The sequence below is a fragment of the Furipterus horrens genome, unplaced genomic scaffold (genome assembly GCF_987537825.1).
Source record: "Furipterus horrens unplaced genomic scaffold, mFurHor1.1.pri manual_scaffold_1, whole genome shotgun sequence".
Taxonomy (NCBI): Eukaryota; Metazoa; Chordata; class Mammalia; order Chiroptera; family Furipteridae; genus Furipterus; species Furipterus horrens.
In genome coordinates this window covers 26,478,185-26,500,462 of record NW_028327171.1, presented here as the reverse complement: position 1 = coordinate 26,500,462, position 22,278 = coordinate 26,478,185, and the positions used below count along the sequence as shown (strand labels likewise).

Genomic DNA, 22,278 nt, shown 5'->3' with positions numbered 1-22,278 from the left:
TGTGAACACAAAACTTTATTAGTTGAATTCATTCAATGTTATTAAAGATACATGCTTTTGAAGATCCTTTTAACCAAGTATATTTATATAGGGGTAAAGAGAAGGGTGAGGTAGACATTTAAGAGGTACTTTTAAAAGTTATTATAGTAAAGTCATGTTTTTTAGTTTAAATATTTCTTATTTCCCTATTGGGAATTAATCTGCATGCCTAAGCAATTTGAGGGAATACAGGGAAGAAAGGGTCCCTAAGGGATGTAAAATCTTAATAAGTCAAGACTCCAATGGTGAAGTTACAGAGTTAAAATCTCCTGGGTCTTCAGTTTCCATATCTATAAAGGAAATAGGCTGGGCTAAGTGGTTGCCTTCTTTTAACTCACAATTCCATGAGACCTTTTCCATGGGCATTGGACATACTGCTTGCTTCCTCTCATGAGTACTGTTACTGTGTTGTTTGTTTCTTTGTTTTTAAATGTAAGACTGTTGTGTAGAAGAGGCAGCACTGCAGATGTTGTGCTAGAAGTTCTATTACATAATTTATGTTTAATCTTTGAAAAATTCACACCTAACATATAGTAGGTGTTCCATAAATGTTGCATTTTAATGGATCATTGTACAAACAGAAGATTTTGCTTTGGTTTTTAATGACACATTAATTTAACTGAATTAATGTAACTCAATGACTTACACTGGAGCATTTGACTAGTTCATTAGTTCATTACTAGAATTGATCCCTTTAGTCAGTTTGGTTGATGTTTTTGAGAAAGCTAGTTTAAAATTTCTAAATGTAATGCCCTGGATAGGCAGCTGAGTTAGTTAAGACATCGTCCCGTTACACCAAGTTTGGAGGTTTGATCCCCAGTCAGGATACATACAAGAATCAACCAGAAGATGGAGGTGTAGACAGACATGGTGCATCTCCCTCCACAACTAAGAAGGAATACAACTACCTCAAAACTAGAAATGACCAGAAGTTCCAGAAAATCAAACTGCATGGAAGTCCAGCAAACAAAGATATAAACAAGAAATATGCATCCAGAAAGGTAGGGGGGGCGCAGAGCTGGGGCAGAGAGGACATGGTGTGGTGGCGACAGCAGCGGTGGCGGCAGTGGCGGCAGTGGCAGGCTGGCAGAAAGTGTAGTCACACGTTTAAAAAAGCAGGAGGGACACCTGGGGAGTGTTCCCAGCTCCTCACCAGCCATTGCAGCTCACAGTCCCAGCACTGGGGAAAATCAAGCCTCATTGCTTCTGACCATGCAAACCAGTGGGGGTTGGGGTGGAGGCAGAAACTGCTGGTCCCAGTAGAGTCTGCTTGTTTAAAGGGCCCCCACAGTCCTAGAATGTCCACAGACCCACCCACTCTGGGAAAGACGACCAGGGCAGCAGCTAGAGGGGCGCCATTCCAGTGTGGAAGTGGGAGAGGTGCCTAGAAAAGGGGTGAGTTCTGTGTAGGCAGCATTGTTCCCTGTTGGACCCCTACCCAACATACAATGCCACAACGTGGTGAAACAGGTTGCCCTGTACAGAAGAATCCCTAAGACTCCTCCCCTTACAATGTTACAGGAGCGACAGCTCTACCTGGGATGTAGAGACAAACAAACACAGGGGTCTGTCACAATGAGGAGACAGAGAAGTGTGGCCCCAAAGGGGGAACGGATCAAGGTTCCAGTGGGAGAACTAAGCGACGAGGAGATAGCCAACCTCACAGATGAGAGATAGACAACCTAACAGATGCAGAATTCAAAACACTGGTGATAAAGATGGTCACAGGCTTGACAGATATGCTTGAGTACAGCAGATGCATAAGAAGTAAAGGCTATGTTAAGTGAAACGAAGGAAAATCCACACAAAACCAATGGTGAAGGGAAGGAAACTGGGGTTCAAATCAATGATTTGGAACATAAGGAAGAAAAAAACAATCAACTAGTGCAGAATAAGGAAGCAAGAATTGAAAAAAATGAGGAAAACTTCCCAAATTTTGCGAAGGAGATGGACATACAGGTCCGGGAAGCACGAAGGGTCTTGGGCGAGCTGGACCCAGAGGGGACCACACCAGGACGCATCAAGACTAAGATGCCAAAGGTGAAAGATAAAGACAGAGTCCTGGGGGCAGCAAGAGAGAGGCGGAGAGTTGCCTACAGGGGGTGCCTATAGGACTATCAGCTGATTTCTCAGAGGACTCTTTGCAGGCAGGAAGGGACTGGCAAGCAGTATTCAATATGATGAAAAGCAATCTACAACCAGAATTATTCTATCCAGCAAAGCTATCATTTAGAATGGAAGGGCAGATGAAGTGCTTCCCAGACAAGGCGAAACAAAAGGAGTTCAGCATCACCAAGCCATTATTCTATGAAATGTCAAAGGGACTTATTTAAGAAAAAGAAGATCAAAACTATGAACACTAAAATGACAACAAACTCACAACTGTCAACAACTGAATCTAAAAAACAAACAAAATCCAACTAAACAAACCAGAATAGGTACAGAATCGTAGGTATGGGGATCATTTGGAGGGTTATTAGCTGGGAGGGAGAAGAGGGAGAAATGGGGAAATGGTGCAGGGATTAAGAAGCATAATCGGTTGGTACAAAATAGACAGGGGGATGTTAAGAATAATATAGGAAAGGTGAAGCCAAAGAACTTATATGCATGACCTATGGACATGAACTAAGGGGGGTGAGATTGCTGGAGGGAAGGGGGGTACTGGGCAGAGGAGAGCAAAGGGGAAAAAAATTGGAACTACTGAACAACATAATCAATAAAATATATTTTAAAAAAAGAAGAATCAACCAATGAGTGCATAAATAAGTGGAACAACAAATCGATGTCTCTCTCTCCCCTTCTCTCCCTTCCTCTCTAAAATCAATAAGAAATTTTATTAAAAAATAAAATAAAATTTCTAAATACTTGCTTTTAATTTGTTCCTTGGATTTTTAATTTTAAAAGTCAAGTTTGATTAAAGTCATCATTGAGCTCTGGGAAGGACGACTTGCCTGAAGACACAGGCACATTCATTCATTGCTCTTTCATATCTGTTTCTCTCTCTCGTCCCCATTTCTCTAAAATGAATAAAAACATATCCTTGGGTGAGGATTTTTTGAAAAGAATAAACTGATTATATTATAGGTATTAATTTAGGAATAAAAGTATATTACTTAAAATCAGATATGGGTAAAAGGAGGGGGATAGGATATCTCCTAATTTTCATATTGCTTATAATAGACAACCAATAGGAAAATACCCCAAAATGTGGCATAGGGGTAAGGCTATTTTTATAAAAGTAATTAGTGTAAAGGTAATCATTAGATTAAAAATAGAGACCTCTCTGAATACTAAAGTATATTCTAAAAAAGAGCAAGAGCAAATTGAATAGACCACATGTGAAAGGCCCATAAAAGCCACACATGTATGTATGCATAGGAATTCGTCGGCAGCCGTCCGTCTCGAGAGACGATGGTGTAGCTTCTTAAGAGTCTATCTGCACCGCCGAGAATGGCTGTGCAGTCCAACTCGGGAGTGACACGGTATCTGTCTCCTCCCGTGTTGAATCGACATCTTGCGATGACGCTGGAGTGTCCTCTCCAGTGAAGCTGAAGCTACAGAGCCTGGGCAGGGTGATATGGAGGGTCTGCTGTTGCCCATGCAGCAGACACCCCCTCTCTTCGCAGCTGAAGGGTCCAAGGGAAAGACGGAGTCAATACAGCTTGGCTTCAGGTGCGCCGCAGGAGTTGCCGGTGTTGACTACAACGTCAAACCGCCTTAGGGACTCCGGCTCCAGATTTTCTGTCGGGGTTTACTCCTTTAGCCTTTCCCCTGAAGAGGTATGCCGCAAGGCAGCGGAGGTTTTTTGGAGTCAGAGTTTTCCTTCTCTGATGTGCCCTGACTGGAAGATCGAACCAGCAACACTTAGCTCGCAGGCCGACGCTCAATCCACTGAGCCAAACCAGCCAGGGGAGCATAGGAATTACACAAAAACATATTGCTCATACTGTCAATGGCTATAAAAGAATGTATTCATATACTGCAATAGATAATATCCTGTATATTGTTAGACATATTTGCAGCACTACTCCTGCCCCTTTCTTAGGTAAGTGCTGATGTGTACACACACAAACACACATGCACATATTGATGAAAGATGTAAGGATAAAACATAAAATAAAAGATAGTTTATTCGGGAAAGAAAATGGAAATATAAGGGATAGAAGTTAGACTTCTTTGATTGTACATATATATTATACTACACACACACATACACACACATATATATTAGTAAATTTACCTTTGGAACCATGTAAATATTTCACATAATTATAAAACAAAATTAAAATTTTAGAAAACAGTTCATAAAACTCAAAAGTAAATGAAATAAATGAGCCTAATTGTAGTTAGTGGTTTGTGTAACTACTCAGAGAGGTGCTATTCCAACTGATTAAGTGATTTGATTGCTCCTTGTTTCACAGTAGAAACTCAATAGAAAATCAATTTTGAAAAACAGTTTGGCAGTTCCTCACAATGTCAAACATAAAGTTACCGTAGACCCAGCAATTCCACCCTTAGATATGTACACAGAGAAATGAAAACATATGTCTACACAAAAGTCTATACACAAATACTCATAGTAGCATTATTCATAATAACCAAAAAGCTGAAAACCCCAAATGCCCATTAAATGATGAATGGAGAAACAAAATGTTATATTTATACAATGCAATATTATTTGGTGATCAAAAGGGATGAAGTACTGACACGTGCTACAACATGGAGGGACCTTGAAAACATTACGCTAAGTGAAAGAAGCCAGTCACAAAAGCCACATAATGTATTATTCCATTTATATGAAATGGCAGGAGTAGAAAATGAAAACAGATTAGTGGTTGCCATGAGCCAGGGTAGAGGAGTAATGGGAGTGACTGCTAATGGGTATGGGTTTCTTTTTGTGGTGATAAAAATGTTCTGAAATTACATAGTGATAATGGTTGTACAACTCTGTCTATACTTAAAAGCCACTGAATTCTATACTTTAAAAGGATGAATTTTAGAATATGTGAAATGTATCTCAATGTTGTTATTTTTTAAAGGAAATAGGCTTAGGGCAAAGGAATGAAAAAATAAAATTTAAAACTTGCTATGGTTTGTGATGTTGATATTGTTATTTTGAGTATTTATATTGGTTCCCTAAAAAATTGGGATTTTTGGCTAGCTGAAAGGAGATATTGAGATAAGGTTGGTTAGGATAAATAAAAATTCTATTGTTTCTGAGTTTGAATGGGAAGTGTCAGTTTGAGTTCATGAAAAGTATTTTCTAGTTCTGTTCATTAAAAAGGCCTAGAAAAGCAATGATCAGTCAGTAACAGTAAGTACTTCTAGCACTTGTGGGTTTTCTCTCAATACCATTTTCCACATTTCCGTAAAATGAACTAGGGCCTATTGAAGAAAAGGCTGATTCCAGGTGTGGGTCAGGAAGTATAAAATACGAATCTGGCACATTTTGTCATACTAGAAAATAGCGAAAAGTAAGCAAAGACTGTTATGATTCTGTCAAAAGGACTAAAGAACCAACTTGAAGGGATCCTACTGGTTACAGCTGGGCTAATTGGAGCATTATACATATTTATTAAAACACATCAAATGTGTTGAAATTAAAGAGCTCATGATACTGAACAATACCATTTACTGGTTACATTTGGAGGTTATAAGGGAATCAGCTGGTGTAAGAATTCCCATTTACCCATTACCCAGCTTCCATCAGTTGTCAACTAATGGCCAGTTCTTATCTCACCTGTACCACCACCTGCTCCACCATGGCCCAGATTATTTTGAGCAAATCCCTGACATCATGTCATTCCATCACTAAATATTTCTACACATCACTAAAAGCATAGGCTTTAAAAAATGTAACTTCTATACCATTATTAAACCTAAAAACAATGAATAATAATGTTTTACTATTCTCAAGTATCCAGTCACTTCAAATATTTCTAATTGTCTTTTGTTTTTCAGTTTGTTGGAATTGAGATTGAAATAAGGTGCAGTCATCGTGATTGTTGACAAATCTTTTAGATCTCTTTTGGTCTATGAGTTCTCCTGAATCCCCTTGCATTTTTCTATAGTTGAAGAAACTAGGCCTCGATTGGTATGGCTCAGTGGATTGAGTGCCAGCCTGCGAACCAAAGGGTCGCTGGTTTGATTCCCAGTCAGGGCACATGCCTGGGTTGCAGGCCAGGTTCCCAGCTGGGGGAGCGTGAGAGGCAACCACACAAAAGGGATGAAGTACTGACATACTACAACATGGAGGAACCTTTTTTCTTTCCCTTTCTTTCTCCCTTCCTTCCCTTCTCTCTCTAAAAAACAAAACAAAACAAATGAACAAACAAAAAACCCTTAAAAAAAAACCAACAGGAGCAAAGAAACTGGGTCATGTCCCATAGGTTCCCACAGTCTGGATTTTGGATGTTTGAAATTCTAATAAAAAAGAAAAAGAAAAATATTAGGTTGATGAGTGTAAGAAACCAAATTTACACACAACTACGAGAAGCTGGTTTAGAGGCTAAGAAGGTCACATAGTTTTTTTAAGAGTTAGCAGATGAATTGGCAAGGTGTTAACAGTGAGCCAGATGCTCATGATAGTCTGAAACCAAATCACGGATTTAGCTTTTCTCTTGAATAATGGCTCTATATTAAAATCAGCGAATTTTAAAACCTACTCAGACCCACCCTTAAGAGATTCTGTATTTAATTGGTTGAATTCATGTTTTGTTTTATTTTTCCCAAGATAAATTCTAATGTGCAGCCAGAGTTGAGAACTAGTATTTTAACCTTACACATTTAAGTATCTCCTGAAGAGCTCATTAAAAGTTTCCTGGCCCTCACTCTCAGAGGATCAGATACACTAGGATCCGGTGGGACTAGCTAATTTGCATTTCTAACAAGATCACTCAAGTTAGAGATGCTGCTGGCTGAGCACACTGAGTAACAGTATCTTAAAGAAAGGGATAGTTTGGTTCAAGAAAGAGATAAAATTAAATGACAGGTATTTGAAAATTCATTTTCAGGGCTCTTACCACTAGAACCACTAAATTACACCCGGGGAAGCTGCCTCATTTTTTTCTAAACGGTAGACATGCAAACTTGAATCCAATATTCTTTGGCATATTTGGGGAAAAGGAGAGATTACAGTGTAAAAGTCTCTTTAAAAGCACAAATCATAACTAGATCTTTTGACTTACAAATAAAAAAAGCATTAAATTTACTTATTGGACAAACTATAACCCTGTCCTCCCAAATTTAGTAACTATTAAAGATCTGTTCTCTGGTGATTTACTTGTGCTGTATGTTTTTTATTATTACTACAGTAATCTGAAAAAGAAATAACTTCTAAAATTTTTAAAAGTGACAGGAATATCATATTTTATATTCTTCGAAATTTGTTTTTAAGAATAAATTGTATGTTGCAGATTTTATTTCTGTTGGTTGATATGGACTGTGAAAGAAGTCCGAGGAATATAGGGTAACGGTAATCTCTAAACATTGGGTTTTCTCCTCTCAGGATCAGGTGCCCATGAGTTCTTAGGTAAATATTTGTGTGTTCCTTTTTAGTAAGATGGTTCTTTCTGGCTAATTTAATTCCTTGGGTGTTTTAAAATCATACTTTAAATAGTTTTAAAATACAAGTCTATGGTTTTAAAATAAGTTCTCTCTCTGTTCCATTTACACCACAAGAATAGACCAGATTTATGAATAGAATGGAAGAGATGTACCAGAAGCATGGTCCAAGTCATTAAGTATTATATTTTATCCAATTGAGTTTCATATGTCTCTTTCAACCACTTTTTATGTTAAGTAGTAGTCATGTTGTATTTTGTGATTCTTGTTTGTGAAAACAAATGGGTTCATTTCATTTTATTGCCAGAAGCAGATTATTAATATGCTTGTTGTCTACACTTATTTTTTAAAAGAGGCTCTTACCACATATATTTCTTTTTTGAACTTATTCTTACTTTCAGAAAAGGAAGTTTCTAATATTTTCATGCTGCCGATAAAGTATGGTTTGTTTGTTACCACCTTCTTGATAACTTGATTATTGGGCCTTTTACTTAAGTAACAGAAGTTGAAGAGGGTGGGAAGGAGTTGCAAAAAAAAAATCAGTGTGCAGTAAGAATGATTCAGCATTTTTATTGTATATAGGAACTTTTATTTTATTGAGAATTTAAAATCTTGTTTTATAGTTGTATGAATTAGTAAATCTTTTTTGGTATTTTTGCCATTTTCTCCAAATGTTTTGTCAGTGAGCCCATAGCTAATAATATTGAAAAAATATATAAAACAAAAACAAATATTCATCCAGGAGCAACAACAAAAAAATCAATGGGAAATGGGTGGGGCAGGGGAGAGCAATGGGGAGAAAATGGGACAACTGTAATAGAACAACAATTTAAAAAATGAAAAAAAATCAAGACTTAATTGACTCTAGGTTATAGAATTGGAAAAATGGAAAGATACTGTATATCGTCGGCAGCCGTCCGTCTCGAGAGATGATGGTGTAGTTTCTTAAGAGTCTATCTGCACCGTCGAGAATGGCTGTGCAGTCCGACTCGGGAGTGACACAGTATCTGTCTCCTCCCGTGTTGAATCGACATCTTGCGATGACACTGGAGTGTCCTCTCCAGTAAAGCTGAAGCTACAGAGCCTGGGCAGGGTGATATGGAGGGTCTGCTGTTGCCCATGCAGCAGACCCCCCCTCTCTTCGCAGCTGAAGGGTCCACGGGAAAGACGGAGTCAATACAGCTTGGCTTCAGGTGCGCCGCAGGAGTTGCGGGTGTTGACTACAACGTCAAACCGCCTTAGGGACTCCGGCTCCGGATTTTCTGTCGGGGTTTACTCCCTTAGCCTTTCCCCTGAAGAGGTTATGCAGCAAGGCAGCGGAGGTTTTTTGGAGTCAGAGTTTTCCTTCTCTGATGATACTGTATATAAATTTAGTGAAATAAAGAAATCATCCTTTTAGCTGTTGGGAGGAGAAAATTCCCCTCCTTTACTCACTGCTAATAAAATTGACAGAAGATTAGCTTAACAGGAAAAACAAAACAAAACAGTATGTCCATATGGGTGATCAAAAATGATACTCAGGCAAATGATTGAACCAGCCAGCTTTTTATACTTTTAGACAAACAATACATTTGTGAAGAATTGACAGGATAAGACTTAGGTTTTGGATGCTCATTAGGAAGGAATCTAAAAGAAAGGGAGAGAGCTTGGGTAGTAAATTAGTGAAAAAATAATAAGGTGTTTTTAAAGAGGATTCTTGGCTCTGGATTCCTTAACTCTAACAATAAGGGGGTGTCTCTTATCCCCCTTGGAACAAGAAGGTACCTTTCATAGGGGAGATTTATTTTCTGCATTCGAAGTGCTCTTCTTGCACTAGATGCTTTTCAAGTGGCTTTAATTATAAGTAATCGATATGCCATTATGAGATATTTGGGGTTGCTTGCCCTGGGTCCTGACATAGCAAACACGTATATGCACCTAAAAAATTAAAGAAAATGCATATAATACCATCTTTCAAAAAAATTTTTCTTACTGACTTATACACACATGCCTCTCCCCCCAATCCCCAGCTAATGCTTATTGATATCTCTAGGCAATATTCTCAGATAGATAAGTCCTAGAAGAGTTTATACTTACTGCATTCTGAAAAAAAGAGATCAATGTACCTATACTTTCATGATTTAATGTGTAAATCAAAGATGGTTTAGTTACATTATGTTTAGTTTCAATTCTTGAAATATGGTCAGAAATTTTTAGATATAGCGACTATAAAGATCCTCGAGAATTAATAGTAAGATGTCTTTGTTTTTTTTCACACAGAATTTTTGTATGTACCCACTCAGTATTATTACTTAAAAGTAATAATGTGATTCAAAATGGTGTGGGTATTTTTCAGATCTTGAGAGATTTCAAACATGTTACATGTTTCATACATAGTCTACTGCATACTTTAAAACTTACATCTTTTGTTTAGTACACTTTTAATTGACAAAAATATTAATAATTCTAAAATGAAGATTTAAAAAATTACCTTAATATGTTAACATATGCTCAATTTAAAACTTATTTAAATTAAAAAAATACATTGATTTTTCTCTTGTTTTTTCTTCCCCAGTGGTCATATGCTTTAGAAAAGCCCAACACTGGCAGCATATTTAATATTGCCTGGTCAGTTGATGGCACTCAGGTTGCTGGAGCTTGCGGAAATGGACATGTTGTTTTTGCACACATAGTGGAGCAACGCTGGGAGTGGAAGAATTTTCAAGTAACATTAACCAAAAGAAGGACTATGCAGGTAAGGTTAGGGTACATGGTTTATTAAACCTACTTCTTTTCACATTGGTTCACTCTACAGATTATGGAATTATCTTCATTAATTATATTTAAGTTTATAACAATTCAGTCACATTAGATGTATTTTAACTATACCATTAATGATTTTTTTTGCATGACATAAGGTAAGAACCTTTCACTAATATAGAGCTTGAGTGTTCACAGCTACTGAGATTATGGGGTTGAGTTAGGGATAAACATGAAGCATTTAAGAAAGGTGTGTATTCAGCTGAGGAACGAGGGAGGAAACTATGACAAATTAAATTTAATTCCTGGACCGGACCCCAAGGCAGGCCTAACCTTCTCACCACAGTCAGGGTTACATTATTTATTTATTTATAGTTATATGAATTTGCTTAACCTTGTTAATTTTTTTTTTCCTTTTAAGAATTACCTAAGGCAAGCCAAAGTGGGAAAATAATAGGAAGTTCTTACTGAGAGTCAGGAAGAAAAACAGGTAACTCTGGAGTGAAATACTTTGTAGAGTAAGACAGAAAGACTGGGGTGTGGAAATGGGAGGTGAAGGGAAATGTTTCGCAGGCAGAGAACATCAGAGGGAAGGACTCGCTATTCAGTTGTAAGTCTCTTACACTGTACTGTATTTCACTTGTCTGTATTTCCCCTAGAGGACCTAGCCCAGCACCTTCTATATAATAAGCACTCAACAAATATTTTTAAAGTTAATTGATGAAAGGTAGGAGGAAGAGGCCAAAGACAATGTCCAATGGCAAACCCTCTGCCAAAGAAAGGGGAACTTGACCTTCTCCCTTCTCTTTCTCCTGTCTGTTATCAGTTGCCTCTATCTTCAGTATTCAGAATTCAGATTGTTATAAATACTGTAAAAATTTAGAAGCATATATCTTGTGATCTTTTGGACAGATCTATTAAAATATTCTTTAGCCTAAGTATCCAGATTTTTAAATTTGGATAAGATGGTCACCAGCTTCATAATGATTAGGTACACTATAACTTTTCTTCGTTTTGTTTTCTTATTTTTAAATTTTCAAATTTCTTATTATGGAAAATTTTAAACATATATAAAAGTAGACAGAATAGTATACTGAATCTCTATTACTCATCACCTAGCCCCCTACATAATCAACCCATTTATGTCCGTGTCTATTTTCTCCCCCCAGAACTGACATCTCATTACTTTTGCCATATTTAATTCATTAGAAGCAAGCTTCTACTAGGCCCAGCCCACACCCAAATGGAGAGACTTACACAAGGATGTGAGTACCAGGAAGCTAGGATCATTAAGAGCCACTTTACAAATTACCTAACCACATGTACATACCCCTTATTCATATACGTATACCTTAGAAATGCACTACTTAACGAATGCAGCTCTTCCATATGCAATGGAAACAAACCCATCCCTTCCCTAAAAGAAGATAACTCACATTCTTCCAGTTATTCCACCCACCTCCAAATCTCTGGTCTGAAAAACTAAATAAACATGAATCTTAATTATTCTCTTCACTCTCCCCATATTCCCAATTTACAGTGATGAGGGGGAAACAGAACAGCTTCAGTGGAAACAGTTGAAAAAAGGGGAGAAGAAAAATAACACAATGATTAACCAGGTCCTCAGCGAAAATCCAGCTGGCCGGGAATATCCTGAGAACCTGAGACCCTTTTTCTTAGCAATAGAGTTAGTTTCTTGGTTAATTTGGTAACTCTAGTTTGGCTTTCTGGATAGTCTACTACTTGAGAGGATTCCCTTTCTGGAGACTACTATACATTTTAGTAGCCCACTTAATTTTTTTTCAGCCCCTAAAGGAAGCAGTTGGGGTTTTGCTTGTATGTTTGTTTGTTTGTTGGTTTATTTTTAATTCAGTCAACCTGCATGATAATATTTAGAGAACCCTAACAGCCAACCCCTTTATAATGCAAATTCTTGGCTTCGTCCACTCCTCCACCTCCCTTTTGGAAAGCATCAGCTTGTTCTCTATATCTGTGGCTCTGTTTCTGTTTCATTTTGTTTATTCTTTTTTTTTTTATTTCCACGTATAACTAAGCCATGCAGTATTTGTTTTTCTTGGCCTAACTTATTTCACTTAGCACAATATACTCTAGGTCTCTCCATGTTGCCACAAATGGCAATATTTCATTCTTTTTTCTTGCTGAGTAATATCCCATAATAAATCACATCTTCTTTATCCATTCATCTACCAGTGGACACCTAGGTTGCTTCCATATCTTGTCTATTGTAAATAATATTACAGTGAACATAAGGGTACATATATCTTTTCAAATAGTGTTTTTGTTTTCTTTGGGTAAATGCCCAGAAGTGGAAGTAGTCCACTTAATTTTGTTTTGATGTGGGAGTCACGGATTGCCATAGAGGTGGACTAAGCACAATTTTTTGTTTGCTTGGTTTAGAATTTTACAATTTCCTTAGAAGCTTAGTTGACTGTTGGTTGATTTGTGTTTCATTAACTCAGAAACCGGAGATCATGTTGAGTCATAATTCTTGAATCTAGACCTTCACATGGCAGTAGGCTACATTGCCCTACCTGAATCCTGTTTGTCAGCTTTTGTGTGACCCAATAACCTTGAGAGAATGTTTTTTAATCTGCTCGTTGCCTCTAGGCTGTATCCCAGTGGATAATTTTTTTTTCCAAAAGGGATAGTTGATGTCTCTGTTAGGAGGAAGTGCCTGGAAGGGAGAGGCTACAGGTGAAGGAGATGAGGTATTTCTTAGGTCTCAAGCTTACCTCTTTCCCACCAGTCTTAATTTAGCATAGGGCACAACTTTGGTTTTTAATAGTTTCAGAAGTTCAAGATTATTTGAATATTAGTTACTTTATCTCCTGTAAAGATAAGAGTTAATAATAGAGTGGTTTTGAGAATTGAGATAACATATGTAAAACGAAAATAAATGGTAGCTATTGCTATGATTATAGCTATCTATAGGATTAAATGGGTATTTTGGAAATGTGGAAACAGAATTTTTGGATTTATGTCAATCTGAGGAGTCTAAATATTGTGGTTAGGTGATACAAGTATCAAGAGAGGTTAATCCTGAATCTGCCCTGAATTGAACAGAGTAATAGATGCAATTTGATGTAGGATTTGCCATAGTTACGACATTTTAACAGCAATTATGAGTGTATCTTTAGTTTTGTTATTATGGCTGGGATGTTTTATCCTATGTAGTTCTAGTGTTCCAGATTCACAAAAAAAGAGAATTCGTCCGTGTGAAGCTTTAGGCAAATATGAATTTTAAGAAATCTGTCTATAATTTGAATAATGACAGGCCTATAAAATTTGGTTTTTAAATATTGAATTTTTCTAAATCTGTATTAAGAGCGAGTTTGTTTCTCTGGGTATCATATTGCTATAAAGAAACTATCATATAACTTCCTTTAAAAACTTTTATTTCATTGCATTAGCTTTAAAATGTTTCTAGGAAAGGATGGCATTTTGGACCTTTTAAAAAGTCTCTGGGAGCTCAGACTTCTGGTGAAGATGGTGTCATAAGTTCACAGTTGGAAGGAATAGATATACCTTTGGCTCCAAAGACATCAATAATACATGAAAAAATATTTTTAAAAGTCTTATCTGGACTCAAAAAACAAGATAAACATTTCTGTGGACCAGAAATGGAACACAAATGCAGAGTGTGGAATGAAGCTCTGACCTGCTTGACTCCAGGTCCCAAAGGAGGCAGGCGAAGGCACTGAGGAGAGTGGCTCCTGCTAATGGAACTAAACGTACTTGAAGTGGGACAAATGGCAGATCCAGGTCTCTGTCTGAAATCAGAGCATGGGGGTCTCTGGGGTAGTCCTCTTCTCCCCTTTATGAAAGAAGACTTTTAAAAGCCTAGGGTTTGAAGAGAGATTCACAGGGTTACCACGGAACCCTAAACCTAAAAAAAAAACAAACATATATATATATATGTTTCAGATAATATATATATATTTCAGATAATATATATATGTTTCAGATAATAAATCAATATTATTCTAATAATGTTACTGAATACTATTTAAGATTTCTTGTTTTATTATTTAATATAAACAAATCCATATATCTTTCTATCCTTTCCTTTATTAGATAAAAGGTATCATACTATACACACTGTTTGGCATCTTGCATTTTTAACTTTATAATATATTCTGGAGATCACTCCATAGATTGTCCCTATTCCTTTTACAGCTATATAGGGTTCCACATTGTGAATGTACCATAGTTTGTTCAATCTGTTTTGTACTGCTAGATAGTTGGGCTGTTTCTAGTCCTTTGCTGCTACCATTAGTGCTGTGTGTAGTAATAGCCTTGTGAACATGTTATTTCATAGTTTTGCTTGTTTATCTTTGGGCTAGAATTCTAGAAGTAAGATTACTGGGTCAAGAAATATATGTTATATAATTTTGCTATCTCTTGTGGTGATAATAGTTTAGTGGGGATAGGAGTTAAGGAGCAGATAATAAAAATATAATATGCTTTATAGCGAGAAGTACTTCAAAGAAATACAAGAAGTTTGACTTTGTCTTCCTATCTTTTTTTCCCATACCTTGTAATTCTTCATTAATACTGTAATTATCACAGTATACTGTATTAGAAAGATGATATGTTGAAGAGAGTTGAAAGAAATGATTACAATTAATCTTTTTCTCTTTTTCAGCTCTTACTATATTATCTTACCCATTGGATAAGTTTAACTTGCCCAACATTTTTCCAAACTTTTTGCAGATTGTCCATCAACTTCAGGATTTTTGGCCGATACTACCGACTGTTAAAATCTTTGCAAACTTGATTCTGTTACAAACATTTACAACACAATTTTGACTGTCAAAGGCAAATCTCCTTTCGTTAGTTGGTGATTGACTTTCTTATTTATTATCTTTTTTATATATGGAAATACTTTCTTCTCTCAGTGCAGCTTGGTTTTTTCACTATGCAATTGGTTTCTTGACTAATACCTCCTACTCTACTTTTTGAATATATTATATATCTTTTTTTTAGAACTGAAATTTTAAAGTAATATCTAACCCTAAAAATATATATGAGGTCTGTCCAGCGATGTAATATGAAAAGGAGACATTTATTGAAGAAGATATGAGATACAAGAAACATTGTACACAGGACAATGACGCCTCAGTCTCCTTCAAAGCAGGCACCTTGGGACCTCACACAGCTCTCCCAGTCACCATCTGCTGCCCTGTTGTATTTTCCTGAATTTCATCGACAGTCTGAAATACTCTCTCTTTCAAAGGTGATTTTAGTTTTGGGAAAAGCCAGAAGGCACAGGGTGCCAGATCTGGGCTGTAGGGGGACTGAACCATCTGGGTGATATGATGTTTCACCAAAAAACCTCTTCAGAAGACGTGATGCGTGAGTGGGCGCGCTGTCGTGATGAGGCTGCCAGTCACCAGTTGCCCACAGCTTCGTCCTTCTGAGTCATCCGCATAGTTTCTGCATTGGTCTACTCACTCAGTCATTTTGAATGTGATGGCCCCACAGTGCACATGCTCAGTCAATGGCCTCTACCACCCCACTGACTAGTACAGTGAAGTCATCAGTGTTCATGCATGTGCAGTCTAGTACACTCTCCTTGGCTGCCAGGTTACATGGATGTCATGCAAACCATTCTCATTATATTAATAATGGCTGGATATCTTCTGGACAGACCTCATATACTTACCAGTTCGGACAGAAATTATATAGAGTGGGGCAAGAATAGGTTTACAGTTCTGAGTATGCAAAACACAGAATATATTCTTGTATTATTATTTATTAATTATTGTATTGCTTTTCATACAAACAACTATAAACTTACTTTTGCTCCAACTTGTATAGTAGTCTCTTTCCAGCTCCCATCTGTCACACTTTTTCGACTGTATCTCAAGGTTATAGCATTTTTCACCTTATTTCTTCATTGCTACATTGTTCAGATAGACTTGCAAGTTAAAGATCTCTATACGTCTTTTTCTGTTTATTTCTAAAAAGTTTTCTGTGTCTGTAATTTTGTTGGTTGGTTTTTATACCCAGACATGCCATCCTATGCCTAGTTCTTATTGAATTTTTTTTTTTTTATACGATTGGGCAATCAAGAGACCATTGAATTTTTAGGTTTTCAAAATCTTGTGAACATCTAATAAAAGTTTGATGTATTTTAATGTTGTTTGTTGGTATTTCATTTTTCCTTGTTTAGGTTCGTAATGTCCTTAGTGATGCAGTGGATTTACTGGAATTCCGTGATAGAGTCATTAAAGCATCTTTGAACTATGCACACTTAGTTGTTTCAACGTCTCTTCAATGTTATGTGTTCTCGTAAGCATCTTGCCTTTCTTAAAAATCCAAAGTTTTGTCTATGATGAGGAATTTATTTTTTATCTTTCACATCAGCATGGTTTGGTTTAAACTTACCTTTCTCAAAATCTCACCTATCCTGAACTTAATCCCAAACAAGAGTGAGAAAAAGTGAGCTGTAAGCAGTGAAAATACCTCTAATAAAGTTTGTGAATCGCAGGTTAATAATCACTTTTATAATACTTTTCTGAAATAGTGTTTGCTCTTACTTTACTCACAGTTCTAAGGAATTTAGTATAATTTGATTTCAAAGCCCAGAGAAGATTAGAAAAAGCTGATAAGCAGTGTGAAAAGGAACCTCCTAACCATTGGAATAGGGGACAGTTAGCAACCTGACAACAGGCTCAATGAAATACGTATTTATTAAGGACACAAGGAGACATTTAGACTTAACATAGCGCAGAGTAATCATGATGTTTCTATTGACGATCTAGAGTTGTCAGAGATGATGAAAGCAAATACTACATTCAGTCTACTTTGTGTTAGAAAGCAGAGAATGATTCAACATATCCAAGACTTGCACCTGAAACTTTAATATACTTGGTATTTTTAACACGGTGACTCAGTATGTGCTACGAAATGTTGAACAACGGACTTTCTGGAAACAAACAGACTTGATATGCATTGAATGCTGATTTCTCTGATGTAAATACTTCTGCTATGGCTGCTTTCAAGCTACCAATGTGTTGTCTGAAAGCAGAATTGAGGAGAGGTGCATAGCAGCAAACCACTACATAGTACCACAGTATAGACACGATAGATGTAAATAATCTCAAGTGCATAGATAATAGTAGAATGGATAAAATAACCTGGAGGTTATGTTTTAAGTATTTATTATCTTTGTTTTAAATATAATTTAGTATGATTTTAAATAATGGCTTCATTTAACAGTTGGTTTGCAAAATTCCTAAAAATAAAACAGTTGGTACAAGCTGGCTCTAGCATACCAGCAGTTAACTCCTTAATTACCCAGAAAACTCAGGGAACTGCTATGACACTTGAAAGAGTTGTGCACATGTAGCACACTGCCCAGCATGTGGTAGGTACTTAATAAATAAGAAAGTATTTTTGGATGAATAAATGAATTGAAAACATGAAAAATAATGTTTTCTTGGTATCCTAATGCCCAGTAATACACAACACAAAAGTATCCAAATTAATTAACAATTTTTACAACTATGTGTTAATATTTCTCACTCACTGTATAAATTTGCTACTAATCAGAATCTGCAACTGGGATAATAGCCAAGTCTGGAGTAATGACATGAGAGAAGCAAAGGAGAGGGGACTAAGAAACAAACAGCTCAATTTTATATGAACAATTTTTTCTTAAATGAAAGAGAAGGAGCAACAGGAAGAATTTGAGAAGTCAAGAAAGATACAAAGTTAAACAGTTGAGATATGGGGAAAGTATTATAGATTGTGAGAAAAATCTCAATGACTTAGTGTACGTGAATATTTAAATAATTAGTTTTCATGGGGGTTGAGGAAATAGAGAATATCTCTTCATTTTGGGGTTTGTTTGAAGAAGGTAGAACTCTTCACTATAATGAGGGATTTATTCTACTCTTTATAGAGGCAAGGATGTAATATTTGAACCTGTAGGATTAGTATCTTTAGGTGTTTCTATTACACATCGATTTTTCTCTTCCTCTCTCCCTCCCTTCCCCTCTTTAAACAATAAATAAAATCTTTAAAAAATAATAAATAAATAAATGTAAGCTTAAGAGCCAAGACCTTTATAAAAAATAAAGCATTGCTTCTATGAAAGCAATTGAGAGAGATTCAGAATATATAGCAGTAATAAAACATATTTTAAACTGTGAAACAACTGATTATTTGGAGATAGGTTTTTCAGGTTGTAAAGGTTCTCTCCACCCATCCCTATCTTTGAATCATATTACACTATAAAAATTAAAGGAATTATTTGTTCATTTATGCATCTATTTATTTATTTAATGAGTATTTATATAATATTTTACAGTTAACAGAATGCTTCACAAACACCTGTTTGGGAGACCTGTAGGAAAAATAATCATGTTTATCACATTATTGTTATTATAGTTTCTGTTTGTTCAATATCTGCTATATAATGGGCAGTTAGCTAAATACTTAGATAAGTTGTCATTATCTTCATTTTACAAGTAAGGAAACTGATGCTTAGGGGCTTAAGCTTATTGAGGTCATATGACTGACAGTGGTGAAACCAGATTTCAAATCCTGAGCTGATACACCAAAAACCCATCCTCTTTCACTGTGCCACGCTGCTACTGTTTTTCAGATGAGAAACATTAGATGAATTACCTAAATCACAAAGCTAACAAATGACAGAACTTGTACTTAGGATTCTTCAATTCACTTATTGTGGTTCCTACAATAATTTCTATTAAATGCTTTCTGTGTTCTAGGTCCTAGGGACACAGAATCTCTGCCTTCTAGTGAGGGACATGGTAATTAAGTGAATAATTTCAGAACGATGTGCCAACTGCTGTAGTAGAAATATACACTAAGTTACTGTGAAACTGAAAACACTAGAAATGAGTACTGTCTCCTTATAAAAAGTATTCAGTATTTTAAATGTTAATAAATATCCATTTTATTTCTCTTTTAGTACAAAGAACTGGAATACGCCTCTTATATTTGATCTCAAAGAAGGAACTGTTAGTTTAATTCTACAGGCAGAAAGGTAATTTGTTTATCATGTTTGACTATTGAATTTGGGGTTAAAATACTTCAGATTACAGCAAAGCACTCTTTAAAGCCTGCCATTTACAGAATGATATTGTATATTAGTCATTAGTTATCAATCTGTTTTTTACTATTTATTTTAAAAGTAAAAAGGTAAGAAAATAAGCTCTTAGATTAATGGTTCTGAACTATTTGATGTCAGAATTTGCTTACATTCATACAAAGATATTGAGGGTTATATGTGGGTTATAGATATCACCATTTACTATGTTAAAAATTAAAGTTGAGATTTAAAAGTTATTAATTTCTTTAAAATGATGAGAATAAACTCATTTGAAGTAAACATCAGAATAATGACATGAGGAAATGAGAGTGAAACAGGCAAATTGCTATGAAATAGTTTTGACATCATGGTCACTTTATTTTCTATTCTCTTCTGTTTTTGTTTTCAAATATTTGTTGAAACTCATTGATTTTATGAGCCACTACTTGGCTGTGACCTGAAGTTTGAAAAGTAATTTTTCTCTTCCAAAACCTTCAGTGTATACAGGACTAAGAAACTCCAGACCAATTAACTATACTAAGGATGGAATAGCTATTACTTAGGAATCCATATTTTCCATGAAAACTATCGGTCTTTTAAGTACAGTGAGACACTACTAAATCACAGGTCAAAGTTAGAAAACTATAGTCCCCCAAAAACCTGGAAAAAAGTATGAAAATATAATAGACAATGACCTAAAATAGCTACCTATAAAAATATTTGCACTAAACCATGCATTTTTTTCCTCATCCCTTTACTCACCATCTAGGCAGCTCTTAATAGTGTTGATTATCAGGTTTTCTAGCCCACAGCATTTTATAAATAGCAAAGCAGAAGAGGAATGGTGCTGGTGGGCGGTTAGAGGCTGGCACAGTGACGGGGAGAAAAGTGACTGCCTGGCAAGGGAGCATAGAGAAAAGTTAAAGCACAGAGCTGTGTAGCTGAGTGGCATCATTATTTTGATGCACCAACAGATTTTCATGAGCCAAAGCTATCAATTAACTAGTTATTGAAGACCATGATCATCATATTGATGACCTTGATTGATCAAGAAAATAATTGTGTCAAATTTTATATCATTTGTTTAATGAAAGTGAATGTATGTTTATTTATTTAGTTATATCATAAATCTTTAAAACAAGAAGACATCATTGCCACTTAAAAGGTAAGTTGTTAGCTATCCAAAAAACCATATTTCTGAAATTCTTTTTACTCAAACAGTTCCAAATAAACTTTTGTATTTATAAATGTATTTATTGAACATGATTTTAGTAAAGGCATATGCCAATGGAATAAATTATTGGGAGAGTATATTTTACTTACTGCCTATTGCTGGTCTTATTTGTATATTTAGATGTTTGCCTGTTGAAACAGTGTTTGTTAACAAGAAGGTTAAAAGCTATAGTGTCTTGTTTAGAAGAGAAAATGCTTTTAGTACTGATGCTAAGAAAAAATATATATTAATATGATGTGTCACTTTGTCAACATTAGCTAATGCACACTAATGTGTAAGGGCCAAACCCTTTAATGAAATAAACTGCACATTAATGCTCAAGTATTAATTTAATTAAAGAGTATATGAAGGGGGACCCCCAAAAAACCTGGAATTTATTTTTAAAATTGTGTATTTATTCTTACATGTTTAACTTCAGTTACCTTCAAAGTACTTTCCACTTGATGCAATCACACCTATTAAGGCGGTTTTTCCACTGCTCAAAACAGTTTTTGAACTTGTCGATCTTGATGCCTTTTAGTGCTTCTGTCATTTTTTTGTTTTACCTCTTCCACATCAGCAAAACATTTCCCTTTGAGGAATTTTGAGGACTTTTTTCATCCGGGGAAACAAAAACAAAAAAAGTTGCTCAGGTGAATAGGAAGGGTGGGGCACGGGGGTCATGCTGTTTTTGATCAAAAACTGCTGACCACTCAGCGCAGTGTGGGAAGGTACACCCATAAATCACCCATGATGAAATGGGCAAATACGTTGTCTTAAAAAAATTAACTGAAGCTGAACACAGCCTCTCACAACAATGCCAGCCTGTAACTGATACAGATGGGTTCCTAGAACAATTAAATAGCGGGACAAGCCTGTACTACAAGGGTCCCCACCCTCCAGAAGATAATTCTGGTTTTTTCGGGGTCCCCTCTTATATATTTGGGATTTATTATATACTAACTTTTCATTGGTTTTGGTGTGTATTTCCTATTTGTTTCCATAGCAAGAGAGCAATTAGCAATTCCTGAATCAAGAATTAGTTCTGTAAAAAGAATTAGTTCTGTATCAAGGATATTAAAACCTTGAATATAAGATTTTAAAAATGTAATAATGTGCTTAGTATTGAAGAAATAGGCACTTCAATATAGCAGTCATAGGAGTGTAAATCAATACAACCTTTTAAAGGGCAGTTTAACTATATATATTAAACTTTTAACACTGTAAGGCCTTTGATGCAATAACTGCAATGCTAGGAGTTGTACCAAGAAAATAAGTAAGGTAGATGTACAGAGATGTGTATAGACTCTAGACATTCTTTAAAACAGTAAGTAATTTGAAATAAAAGTCCATTAGGAATGAGTTAACTAAGTAAAGTTATGGTGTATTCATACTTCGTTTACTGTAAGTTATCTTTATGGAGGTAGGATTGCAAGAGATCTTTTGATTTCTTTATTGTTTAAATTGTACTTTTACAACGCTTATAAATTTTCTTTTTTGTATTTTATTTAATCTTTATTGTATTTTTTCCACTACCCGTTAGTCCCCTTATACACCCCACCCCCTAGCAATCACCGCACTGATGTCCATGTCCATGAGTCCTTTTTTCTTTTTGCTCAATCCCTTTGTCCCCTAACCT

At 35.8% G+C, this 22,278-nt stretch overlaps 1 protein-coding gene across 1 annotated transcript in view; it reads left to right on the top strand.

The window, feature by feature from the left end:
* IFT80 (intraflagellar transport 80) overlaps positions 1-22,278 on the top strand; it is an 82,999-nt gene that overhangs the window by 35,726 nt on the left and 24,995 nt on the right. Inside the window, exons 7-9 of the mRNA XM_090273076.1 lie at positions 10,157-10,336; positions 16,538-16,656; positions 19,307-19,381. Of these exons, the coding sequence (XP_090129202.1) occupies positions 10,157-10,336; positions 16,538-16,656; positions 19,307-19,381 (374 nt within the window). The remainder of the gene's footprint in view (positions 1-10,156; positions 10,337-16,537; positions 16,657-19,306; positions 19,382-22,278) is intronic.